This window comes from Tursiops truncatus, chromosome 12, assembly GCF_011762595.2.
Source record: "Tursiops truncatus isolate mTurTru1 chromosome 12, mTurTru1.mat.Y, whole genome shotgun sequence".
Classification (NCBI taxonomy): domain Eukaryota; kingdom Metazoa; phylum Chordata; class Mammalia; order Artiodactyla; family Delphinidae; genus Tursiops; species Tursiops truncatus.
Window position 1 is genome coordinate 43980474 of NC_047045.1, and position 13062 is coordinate 43993535.

At 42.8% G+C, this 13062-nt stretch overlaps 1 protein-coding gene across 1 annotated transcript; it reads left to right on the forward strand.

Annotated features, from left to right (window-relative positions):
• The first annotated feature begins 2066 nt into the window (after nucleotides 1-2066).
• Nucleotides 2067-8067, forward strand: MARCKS (myristoylated alanine rich protein kinase C substrate). The gene is made up of 2 exons (XM_019929601.3): nucleotides 2067-2588; nucleotides 4387-8067. Exons 1-2 carry the CDS (start codon nucleotides 2487-2489, stop codon nucleotides 5287-5289), a joined length of 1005 nt encoding a protein of 334 aa, XP_019785160.1. The 5' UTR covers nucleotides 2067-2486; the 3' UTR covers nucleotides 5290-8067.
• Nucleotides 8068-13062: the final 4995 nt, after the last annotated feature.

The following is a 13062-nucleotide window of genomic DNA, read 5'->3' on the forward strand; positions in this document are numbered from 1 at the left end:
CCTCCAAGGCCGTTGCCAAGGAGACAAGCCGATACCAGGCAAATAGGCATTCGAGAAAGAAAAAGACGGGAAAGCTACACCGCAGCCTGGTAACAAAGGAGCAATAAAAGCAGCCCCCAAATGGAGGGCTAAGAACACGTCAGGAGAAAATCCAAAAGCGAGCTAGCAATCGCCCCAAGTTTAACCGGGAGGGGGATGCAAAGGAAGGGGCATGATTCACGTTGGGGGTAGGGGGAAATCAACAGCTTAAAAGAGCTTTTGAGAATCGCCTGGATGGTGGTTTTGGATCAGCCCAGTTGGCTTTTCAAGTTGGAACGACGCTAATACAAGGGATTCGTAACCATCGCGGCGGCTGGGGTCTTGGGCCAGGCCAGCGGGCTCCCTTAGGGTGATAACAAGTTTGGCAAGATACACTTCTACGGAAACGTCTTAACGTCGGCTCTGGGGAATATGACTTCGTGATTGAATAATGACGCATCTGAAGAAGTGGACAGTGAGAAGACGAAGCTTCATGTAACGATCTGCAGCTTGGTGATTTTCAAAGCAGTACTTGAACAAAGAGTTATTGGCTTGAATCAACCGTCTTTTTCACTCAGAGTGTGACCCATTTCCCTACAATGAGCAGGAAAATAAAACTTTGAGAATTCAGAGCCAGCACCGGGAGAAGTGAACCATTCCTCCGACTGCTTCTCACCTCCATAAGCTAAAGATTATTCATTTGAGGATCACTAAATGTAAACGAGAAAAAGTAGTCTGATTTGGACACGAGTGAAAACTTTGGGAGCAAAAATGTAGGTGGTAGGAGAATGCTTATAAGGGTGTATCCTTGATTTTTGCCTCTCCCCCCTCCCCCTCCATTCTTTAAATCAGTGCGCTGTCTTTCGCGCACAAGTAGCGTCTGGTACTTCGGTGGCAAGGGGTGCAGATGGAGGTACACTGGTAGACCTTTTTTCTAACCCAAGTTAGACTTGGAGCGTTCAGGGATGTTCTTGCTATCTCTCAATATGTAATTTCTCCTTAGAACTGTTAATAGTCAATCCGGTTGTTCAGAGTTTCGTCGCGGCTGCCTCCCTCCCTTCCAGGAGCCCACTCGATTGCGTGCACATTCACACATGTTCAGGAAGAAAAGAGTCCCTCCGAAGCTGGCAGTAGGCTGAAAAAGATTCATATCGACGCGAATTGCATCCCAACTGTAAATATGGATTCGTACACTCTAGGCTGTGTCTCATTTCACCACCGAGGAAAAACTGTCATTTCATACAATGATAAAATGCAGACCTTTCCGATCTTTTGTACATGGCCCTCACTTTATATTGTTGGGGGGAAAATCACTAATTGGGAAGGGGGAGGGCGGGGGGTTGATGAGCGCCGCAGGCCAATCTCGAAATATTTTATTTCATGCCAGTGTGGGATAGAGAAGGGAGTGTGGCTTCGTCTGCGTGCTGCTTTTGCATTTTCTACATCTGGCCTACAGACCTAATTCTAACTCGCGATCTCGTTTGATGAAATTCGATCTTCTTGGTTTAAATACCTTTCAATTTGGGGCTAATTCACATTTGCAACCGTTAGAAAAACAAACCCTGTGCAGTATCTGTGAAACCAATATGGAACACAGAGACAGAAAACATGCTGCACACATATCCCCACCATTGTCTTAAAAACTCGCATACATACACACATACACAGAAACACACGGGAAAGATGGGGGAGGGGAGGGAGGGGAGGGAGACAGACACGGATATAGACCGACCAGAGTCAAAGCGAGTCAAGTTAACGCTTTCTCCGCCCCCATCCACAAGTACCACCCCTCCCGCGTTAATTAATTACAAACAAAGCAAGCCAATCAAGTAATGCATTAGTATTTTCAAGCAGAGGGAGGCGAGAGGCATGTATTTTTTAATTGATTTATTTATTTGGAGGACATTAATTCTCGGTCTGAGGCTGATTTTCAAACCGTTTGCAAAGCGCGGCTCCATTGTTCGCCGGGCGCACAGGCCCCGCCCCCTGCTTTGTGTGCGGCGCGCGGATTGGCCGGCGCGCGCGGGGGCCGCGTCAGCGCCCGCGAGCCCATTCATCTGTGCACTTGGGCGTTGGACCCCGCATCTTATTAGCAACCAGGGAGATTTCTCCATTTTCCTCTTGTCTACAGTGCGGCTACAAATCTGGGATTTTTTTATTACTTCTTTTTTTAAAAAACTACACTTGGGCTCCTTTTTTTGTGCTCGACTTTTCCACCCTTTTTCCCTCCCTCCTGCGCTGCTGTTTTTGATCTCTTCGACTAAAATTTTTTTATCCGGAGTGTATTTAATCGGTTCTGTTCTGTCCTCTTCACCACCCCCACTCCCCCCTCCCTCCGGTGTGTGTGCCGCTGCTGCTGCCGCCGCTGCTGCTGCCGCCGCCGCTACTGCTTGCCCCGTCGTTACACCAACCCGAAGCTCTTTGTTCCCCCCTTGGATCTGTTGAGTTTCTTTGTTGAAGAAGCCAGCATGGGTGCCCAATTCTCCAAGACCGCTGCGAAGGGAGAAGCCGCCGCGGAGAGGCCTGGAGAGGCGGCTGTGGCCTCGTCGCCTTCTAAAGCGAATGGGCAGGTAAATTCTACCTGTGGTTCTGGTTATTTCTTTGGTGTCTTTCTCTAGTCCCGACGCTTCCCCTTCCCTTCTGGTCGTGCCCGAAGCGCCTTCGGCGGAGAGGACCGTGACCAGATTCCAGTCTGAAAGTTGAATGGAAATCGATAGCTTAAATTGTCAATTTCTTATAGGTGGGGTCTCCCCCCACTCCAAACTAGTGGTTCCCGGAGAATCCTGGTGAATTCTTGTGTAGACGGGAGGAATGAATGATAAATCGTCTAAAATGGCGTGTTTGGAGCTTGGCAGAACGTGACTAGCTAGGTGCTACCCCACACCCCCGCACCCAGCCAGGTTGCATTTGTGTTTAGTGGGCACAAAGGTATTTGAGTGTCTCTCGTGTTTGTTGTCGAGACTGGGTCGCCTTCAAGATTTCTGAACTGGTGTGATTGTGTATGTGGGTAGGGAAGGGCGGGGGGAGGGCGAATAGGGATGGCGGTGGAGAAAGGCGAGGAGGGAAGAAGGGCTGTCTTATTGTATGCCGAGGCGGCGTGCCCCGGGTTCTTGGAAAGGTTGCTGGCTGGCTGGCTGGAGCTGGGCAGAAGGGTTTCACTACCTTTCGGTGGGCTTTTCCCACTGTTCTAAATCTTTATTCGTAGTTGTCTCTGGAATTACACACCCATCTGACTTTTAAATGGTCTCCCTAGTGTGGGAAGACTGTGGGTCCTTGAAGAACCTGTCCAGATGGTCAACCAGAGGCAGTTCTTGTGTTTCGGTCGAGATTGTTGCTGTGCGTGCCGCCTGGACCACTGCGGGGGCTGCCCCTGCGATGCCCGAACCCAGGAGGATGGCTACGGTTGGGTGGGCCCGAGAGGTCGGCCAAGGGTGGCTGCTTCGCAAACACCGGGCACCCACCACGCCTCTTTTCCTAGAGCAGAGGCCGTGTTGCTTCGGCGGCAAGCTCTGCCAAGAGGCTTTGAACCCGTTAAAAATGCAAAACGAGCCGCCTGGGCGCGCCCGGGCTTCGCAGAATCACTGGCGAAGGTGGGCGTGGAAGAAGAGGCGAGACCTCTGAAATAATCGGTTTCCCCCTGCCTTGTTAGTTTTATCCAGACTAGGATGCCACCTGAGCTTTGTTTGCGGACTCCGCGCTGCGCTATCCGGGCTTGGGGGCGCCTTGGCTAGCGGGCAGGGCCCGACCCGGCAGGGCGGGGTGGCCCGGCCGCCCCGCCCCTCCGCGCCTGCCTGCGCCCCGCTCCGCGCCGTGGAGCCGCAGCGCCCCCTGCCGACCCCAGGCCCTTGGCGGGCGTAGGGCCTTTGCGCGCGCAGCCCAGGCACTTCTGGCTGGAACGCTGGGATCCCCCTGGGAGTTCTTGGTGTTTTGAAGGCGCCTTTAGAGTTTAGGGAGAAAGGGGGATGTGTAACCTAGGCGCAGATCACCCGCTCCGGCTCTGTGCCTCCCTCCAAAGGGCGTTTGGCGTATCATATATTACGTGACTCCTTTATCCCAAAGCCCTTGAGGCAAAGGTTGGAATGGGTTACCCTTTGCTTTCCACGTTTCAGACTCGGCCCTTTTAAGGCCTCGGGGGCATTTATTGCGTAGTCGAGGCTTCCTCAGTTCCTTTAGACATCCCAAACAGCACTACCCCCAGGTCTTCGAGGAACTCTCCTCTGGGCATCCAATACCGCCTCCCCATGAAGGAGAAGGTCTCCAAAACCAGAGGGGCCCCGGGGGACGCCAGTCCCTCCCGGTCCTGGAGTGGGGGCGGGGATGACAGGCCCAGGCCCCCTTCAGTGACCTCCCGCTTTCTCTGCCCCGCAGGAAAATGGCCACGTGAAGGTAAACGGCGACGCTTCTCCCGCGGCCGCCGAGCCCGGCGCCAAGGAGGAGCTGCAGGCTAACGGCAGCGCCCCGGCCGCCGACAAGGAGGAGCCCGCGGCCGCCGGGAGCGGGGCGGCGTCGCCAGCCGCGGCCGAGAAAGATGAGCTGGCCGCCGCCGCCCCCGAGGCTGGGGCCAGCCCTGCGGAGAAGGAGGCCCCCGCGGAGGGCGAGGCCGTCGAGCCCGGCTCGCCCACGGCCGCGGAGGGGGAGGCCGCGTCAGCCGCCTCCTCGACGTCTTCGCCCAAGGCCGAGGACGGGGCCACGCCCTCGCCCAGCAACGAGACCCCGAAAAAAAAAAAGAAGCGCTTTTCCTTCAAGAAGTCTTTCAAGCTGAGCGGCTTCTCCTTCAAGAAGAACAAGAAGGAAGCGGGAGAGGGCGGTGAAGCCGAAGGCACCGCCGGCGCCTCCGCCGAAGGCGGCAAGGACGAGGCCGCCGGGGGCGCCGCTGCGGCCGCCGGCGAGGCTGCGGGCGCGGCCTCCGGGGAGCCGGCGGCGGCGCCGAGCGAGGAGGCGGCCGCGGGCGAGCAGGGGGCGGCGGGGGGCGACCCGCAGGAGGCCAAGCCCGAGGAGGCCGCCGTCGCGCCCGAGAAGCCGTCCGCTAGCGAGGAGGCCAAGGCCGCCGAGGAGCCCAGCAAGGCAGAGGAGAAGACCGAGGAGGCCGGGGCCAGCGCGGCCACCTGCGAGGCGCCCTCGGCCGCGGGGCCCGGCGCGCCCCCGGAGCAGGAGGCGGCCCCCGCGGAGGAGGCGGCGGCCGCTGCGGCGTCGTCAGCCTGCGCAGCTCCCTCACAGGAGGCCCAGCCCGAGTGCAGTCCAGAAGCCCCCCCAGCGGAGGCGGCAGAGTAAAAGGGCAAGATTTTTTGAGATAATCGAAGAACTTTTCTCCCCCCCCCCGTTTGTTTGTTGGAGTGGTGCCAGGTACTGGTTTTGGAGAACTTGTCTACAACCAGGGATTGATTTTAAAGATGTCTTTTCTTACTTTACTTTTTTTTAAGCAGCAAATTTTGTTTTTAACCACCTACCCACAGATCCCATCTCAGATCATTCTGTTACCACCATTCCAACAGGTCGAGGAGAGCTTAGTTACCTTCCTCTGCCTTGTTTCTCTTTTATTTTTATTTTTTGCATCAGTATTAATGTTTTTTGCATACTTTGCATCTTTATTCAAAAATGTAAACTTTCTTTGTCAATCTATGGACATGCCCATATATGAAGGAGATGGGTGGGTCAAAAAGGGATATCCGATGAAGTGATAGGAGCCACGATGGAGAAATTTAGTGGTGCATAGCATTGCCAAGACAATGTACCACTAGAAAGGATGGTGTAAAGGCTTAGTCTTTTTTTTTTTTTAAAGAAAAGTTATTACGATGTATTTTGTGAGGCAGGTTTACAACACTACAAGTCTTGATTAAGAAGGAAAGTGGAAAAAAAGAAAAAAACACCAATACCCAGATTTTTAAAAAGATCATAGTCTTAGGAGTTCATTTAAACCATAGGAACTTTTCACTTATCTCATGTTAGCTGTACCAGTCAGTGATTAAGTAGAACTACAAGTTGTATAGGCTTTATTGTTTATTGCTGGTTTATGACCTTAATAAAGTGTAATTATGTATTACCAGCAGGGTGTTTTTAACTGTGACTATTGTATAAAAACAAATCTTGATATCCAGAAGCACATGAAGTTTGCAACTTTCCACCCTGCCCATTTTTGTAAAACTGCAGTCATCTTGGACCTTTTAAACACAAATTTTAAACTCAACCAAGCTGTGATAAGTGGAATGGTTACTGTTTATACTGTGGTATGTTTTTGATTACAGCAGACAATGCTTTCTTTTCCAGTCGTCTTTGAGAATAAGGAAAAAATCTTCAGATGCAATGGTTTTGTGTAGCATCTTGTCTATCATGTTTTGTAAATACTGGAGAAGCTTTGACCAATTTGACTTAGAGATGGAATGTAACTTTGCTTACAAAAATTGCTATTAAACTCCTGCTTAAGGTGTTCTAATTTTCTGTGAGCACACTAAAAGCGAAAAATAAATGTGAATAAAATGTACAAATTTGTTGTGTTTCTTTATGTTTGATAAAATACTGAGACTTTGAGGTTCTAGTTTCATTTTGAAGAAGATCTCGCATGCCATCAAGAGTAAATTTTCTTGTGGTTTTTAATCTGAAGTTTTCAAACTGGGAAATTTGTAATCAGTAGTATCAGATTACGTACAGGACTATTTTACAGCATTCCATGTCAAATCTGTTACCATTTATCTGCATTTAGTTTTCATTTAAAAATTGAACAATTATTTTTATTGTAGTTAATAGCATGTCAGGATGAATCACTTAATACAAAAGTGGTATGACCCAAAGACTCTTTAAATGTCTTATGTGAAAATGTCATAAAACTACATTTTTTGTTGTTGTTGTCATGCAGATCCCAAAACAAATTTATACTGAGTGAGAGTCTATTTAATCCAAACTGCAGGTGGGTCATGAAAAGTGACCGAATGTGTTTCAAAAACCGATGGTGTATTACCTGCCATTGTAATTGCTTAGTGCTTGGCTAATTTCCAAATTATAGCTTAGAGTACGCATTATACTTAGGAAAACAAGCTTATGTAAAGAAGTAATGGTGGTGAATGGACGACTTTGTCAGTTTATGGGCCTTTAGTACTTGCCTCAATTCAATAGTTGCAAGCATTTTTCTTTTTAAATGAAAGTAGTGTGTTAGCATCTTGTTATTCAAAGGAAAAGATAGAGAATAAATTTCCTTGTATAGTAATAATCCTTACTAGTTTACCTTCTTTGCTCTTTACCATCTGTAACTGGATTTATTTTCTTCACTGGACCCTAAACTGAATGGAATTTTAAGATAAAGATGGGTATCAAATATCATTATTTCACTAAATGCAAAGAAAAGCGTTTATGCACACCTGCTTTGCTGTTTTTGAGCAGTGTGCCTTGTAGGGTTCACAATAAGTCAGTAGTGAACCACGTTTGTAATAATGTCAAATCTTAAACTCATTAGAAAAATAAGTTAGCTTTTGACATACGGTTTTAATTGGAATAATGGATTATAAATAATAGTTCATGACCTCTTTACCCTCCCCACTATTACCCTCCCCACTAATAAAATCAAATAACACTTGGAGGAGTGTGTAATTTTAGTTGGTGTTTCTTGATCTTGGAGGATGTTTGAAAGTTAAAAGTCAAGTCTGGTAACCCAAGGACCGCTGTATGGGGTCTTCCACCTTACCAACTTCTCAAATACCCACTTGGACAAGTATAGCACTTGGTATGTGGTAGGACTCAGAAAAAAAATAGATTTTAAAAAGTAACTCCTGAGTAGTCAAAAATACTATGTAGCAAACTATATTACTAGGTTTGTTGTTTTAACAGCTGGAATTTATTAAGATGCTTACTTTGACTTTAATCATTGCCTAAAACACTTTGGGTGGTATTGATGGAGTGGTGGGTTTTCCACCAAATGATTAAGTGAAATTTGACATATATCCTTTCATCCAAAGTTTTGTACATCACATTGTTTTCTAATGGAAAAATGTTAATATGGCTTTTTGTATTACTAAAATAGCTTTGAGATTAAGGAAAAATAAATAACTCTTGTACAGTTCAGTATTGTCTATTAAATCTGTTTTGGCAGTATGTATAATGGCATTTGCTATGGTTATAAAATAATTCCTCTGGATTATAATAATCATTTGATCCAATTCCTATTGCTTGTAAAATAAAGTTTTACCAGTTGATATAATCAAGCTTGCTAAAATAGGATTTTTTACAAATTTAATTTTAAAATGCAAGTTTTAGAGAAATTTTTAAAATCTTAAGTGTTGATGGTAAGTATAACTTATTCAATTTAAGGAATTTAGAAGGTATGCTTGACATCATACTTAGGATATAAAATTATATCCATTGAAGGTGAGTTACAATGCTCACAAGTCAAATAAAAATTTTAATGATAGAACTTGATAATATGTTTGAGAAACAATGTAATTTATTTATATTTCCCCTCATATGAATATAAACTTAATAAAACTGCAGTTAAGGTTAAGGATTTGGGGGAAGGGTGCTTTTTGCTTTTATATATTTTAGGTAGGTCCAACTGGGAGGGGCATGTAGTTTAACATAGCCCAAGTTAGCTTTGAAAATTAAAAAATTAGTTAAGTAACAGGGCTATTAGCTTTTATCTTTCCTTTAATCATTCACTGTGCAAATTGAGCATTTTTTTCCCTCTCCACTTCCCAGCTATATGAAAGTGCTTAAAGCAGGGTGTAGCAAACAGGAATTTTAAAATGCTTTCAGATGCTCCAGTCCCTGCTGGGTATTCAAGTTCTAGCACTCCTTTAAATTACACCCAACAATGCTATTTTAAAAATGGAAAATAAATACTTCTAAAAGATATGAATGTTAACCATGTTTTATGTTCCTGAAAAAGTGATAAATTCCTGATCCTGAAGTACTCCTATCTATAGTTCTTCCTCTCAACTGTTCAACATCAACTTTAAAACAAACCAAAATTTCTATTCCATCATAAGATCTAGCAGCTGAAAGTACGTAAAATAATTCCTTCAAAATTTTTAGAAACTATCCTGATAATCTCAATTCTAGTGTGTTTTTTTTCTTTTAATAAATTTATTTATTTTATTTTTGGCTGCGTTGGGTCTTTGTTGCTGCGCGGGCTTTCTCTAGTTGCAGAGAGCGGGGGCTACTCTTTGTTGCACTGCGCAGGGTTCTCTCATTGCAGTGGCTTCTCTCGTTGCGGAGCATGGGCTCTAGGCGTGCGGGCTTCAGTAGTTGTGGCACGGGGCTCAGTAGTTGTGGTTCGCGGGCTCTAGAGCGCAGGCTCAGTAGTTGTGCACGGGCTTAGCTGCTCCGCGGCATATGAGATCTTCCTGGACCAGGGCTCGAATCCATGTTCCCTGCATTGGCAGGTGGATTCCTAACCGCTGCGCCACCGGGGAAGTCCTCAGTTCTAGTGTCTTGATAAAATTAGAGCATAACGCTTTTTCGTACTACTAGTAAATGCGAAATGAGAATATCTTTGTCAATTGATCCTTTTACAATTTCTCTCATTTCCAGGGAAAGGTGAAAGGCAACAGGATTACTCATCACTTAAAATTTCAATGAATATAACATTTCAGTTGAATTTGTTAAGTTGGCATTACAGATTGTCTTCCTAAGAAGTGGGCAAGTGTTCCTTAGTTTTGAAATGTGTGTTATGGACTGGATAAAGTGCTAGAATTCTGTACCTGTGTAAATTAGTGGGGGTGAGAAAAGGAAAGGGATCCTTGGGGACAGTTATAAATCAGAAGTCTAAGAAAGCCTTCAAAACAAGTCTTAATTCAAATGACACATACCTGCATTTTGGGAAAGCACCATCCAATAAAAATATAATTCTAGCCACATATGTAATTTTAAACTTTTTCAGTAACCATAATTTTTTAAAAATGAGGAACAGATTAAATTAACTTCAATAATCTATATATCCAAGATATTTGAACATGTAATAAATATAAAAATTACTGAGATAGTTTATATATTTTTTCTTACTAAGTCTTTGAAATTCAGTGATTTTAGACTAATAGCACATCTCAATTTGGACCAGCCACATTCCAAATGCTTACTGGCCACATGTGGCTACCATATTGGAGGGCACATGTCTGGAGAATTAAGGTGTGAGAGTCAAGGAATGATTAGAAGTGTTGGGCTACAGACTATTTGCAAAGTGTAGCTTTGTAATTACTTCCATGAGTTTCAAGGGCTTAGCTTTTGAGTCAACATTTGTTTCTCTACTCAACATCAAGTTTTTTCTAGATTTCAAACCATTTTAAACAGTTAATATGGCATTGATGTTACAAATAAACATGGTTAGATTCTTGAAAGAACTTGTTATGGGCTATATTGTCCCCCCCAAAATTCATGTTGAAGCTCTAACCTCCAGTACCTTAGAATGTGACTGTATTTGGAGACAGGGTCTTTAAAGAGATGATTAAGTTCAAATAAGGGTGTTAGGGTCAGCCCTAATTTAATGTGACTGATGTCCTTAAAAGAAGAAAATAATTGGACATACTGAGAGACACCAGAGGCACATGTGTATAGAAAAAAGACCATGTGAGGACACGACAAAAGGTGGCCATCTGCAAGTCAAGGAGAGGGTCTTCAGAAGACGTCAGACCTCTCAGCTCCTTGATTTTAGACTTCTAGCCTCCAGAACTGTATTTGTTATGGCAGCCCTAGCAAACTAAAACAGGACTCCAGGGTAAGAATGGAAAGATTGTCTGTCCTTAGCTGAAGTTGTAAAGAATTTTACAGGCTTGCTCTTTCTCCTCCTTCAGTGGAAGAGAGACTACTTTCTAGCTTGAGATTTTTATCATTATTATTATTGTTTTACCCTAGAAAAGAGAAACAACAGTTTTAAAATTAGAAAGATAGATTACATCTCTATCTTAATTCTTTATTAATAAGTTGGTGGGGAAAATCTCTGAAACATGAATAGTAAAAAAATATTGTCTAAAAATACAATGTAGTGTTATGTCTGAATTTATCCATCTCTTTGTATTTTCCTTGCGATTTATTTGTGCAAGAAACTGAGTTATTTGTCCTATAATTTCCAGTGTGAATTTTGCCAATTGCACCTCATGCTGTCATTTAATACATTCCTTCCTCTTTTCTGTACTTCTTGTATTTTCTGTAAATTGATCAATAGATCTAGAGGCTTGATCAGATTCAGGTTCAAAGGACTATATCATAGGTGATGGTATATATTTCTATCAGAAGGCACATATGCCTGGTTGTTTTTCTTTTTGTGATGTTTGAAGTCATTGATCTTTGCTTAAATCCATTAATTTAACTTAGAGTTGTAAAATGGCATTACTCTAATTGTCTTTCCTTTTTCTATTATTTGTGCAGCTACTCTATAAAAAGAAACTTTCCTTTATCAACCATTTTGTTGTTCTGAGGTACATTTCTTTATGGAAAGGCAGAATAAATATTTGATTCTTTCCCTCTATTTACCAATTTTCGGAATAATGAGTTGGTTCCTTAATATCCTCCAAAGGTGACCAATGATGGTATTTGTTGTTTAATATCCTTACACATTCATCGATTTAAGCTTACTTGATATAAGCAATGTAAATGATGCTCTGATTGATTCATGGTAGATTATCTTTTAAATTTACAGAATTCAATAAATGAAATCAGTTTAAATTTTATTAAGATGCTACATGGGAATGTGCAAAACACAAATGGAACTCGATATTTACTCAAATTAATTGGATTTACATATTTAAATGTGGGCATGCCCATAAATTTTAGTTGAGGTGTCATGTCGAGAAGACTTCTGTTTACATAATTTCAAAGAAATAGGAAGCATTGCAATTTTTTCTCTTACCCAATGATTACTGCTGGGTAATCATTTTAAATGTCATCAAAATCTATGAACTTAACACTTTACTCCATGTAGTAAGAAAAATGTCTGGAAATTTACAAGATTGAGGAGCCTCAGCAATCACTAGTCATGGAGACATACATTTTAGCACTTGATGAAGCGGTACACTAAATAGAACATGTTGGTCAGCAGGCATTACTAATTTCCCCGGCAGAATACTAAAACATCTGTGATGGAGCATAGGTCAGTGAAACTGGCAATTTTTAAAGAAAAATTATACTCATTGTAGAGCCCAGAGCCCCATATGGCAGGATTAATTGGCTGCTTTTATACAGAAATTTTGAGGAAGTTGAATTTAAGTACCGTAAGGTAATATTCTCTTTTAAGGAAACTACCAACTAGAGCTACTTATTTTAAAGTTTTTAAAAAATTGGCAAGCACTGGATGAGGCAATTGAGTATTTAAAATACATAACATTTCAACAGAGATGAGAACACAGTGAAATTATAAAGGAAAAGAAGCCTAAGGACTTGGTCAGGTCATATTACCAAATATTAATTTTTAACTAGAAAAATTAATTATCTTGACAATGTCATTTTCCTCCCATTTCTGGGGCACTATTATAGTTTTAGTATTGGAATAAACTGATACAAATAATGTCTTATTTTCTTTTTAACATATATGTTTTGATATGTTAAAAACATAAGTTATTGGTAGAAATTTTGGAATTAGAATTTTAAAAATTTTAATGAGAATTAAAAAAAATTATTGGTATATACCTTCTAAATTTAAATTTTCATTTGATCCAGAAATGAAATTTATTAGCACTCCAATGATGTATTTATTTTAAACAAAAAAATATGCAAATACTAGAGTTTCTTCTCAAAACTATAATGAAAGTTGTCATTAGTATCTCTTGAGAAAATCTATATTTTCAACATTCTTACACAGAGCACAATGATTTTTCATGCTTTTTTTTTAAATTTAATTATTTTTTTTATACAGTAGGTTCTGATTACTTACCTATTTTATACATATTAGTGTATATATGTCAACCCAATCTCCCAATTCATCCCACCACCACCCACCCACCCCCACTTTCCCCGCTTGGTGTCCATACGTTTGTTTTCTACACCTGTGTCTCTATTTCTGCTTTGCAAACTGGTTCATCTGTACCATTTTTCTAGGTTCGACATATATGCATTAATATACGATATTTGTTT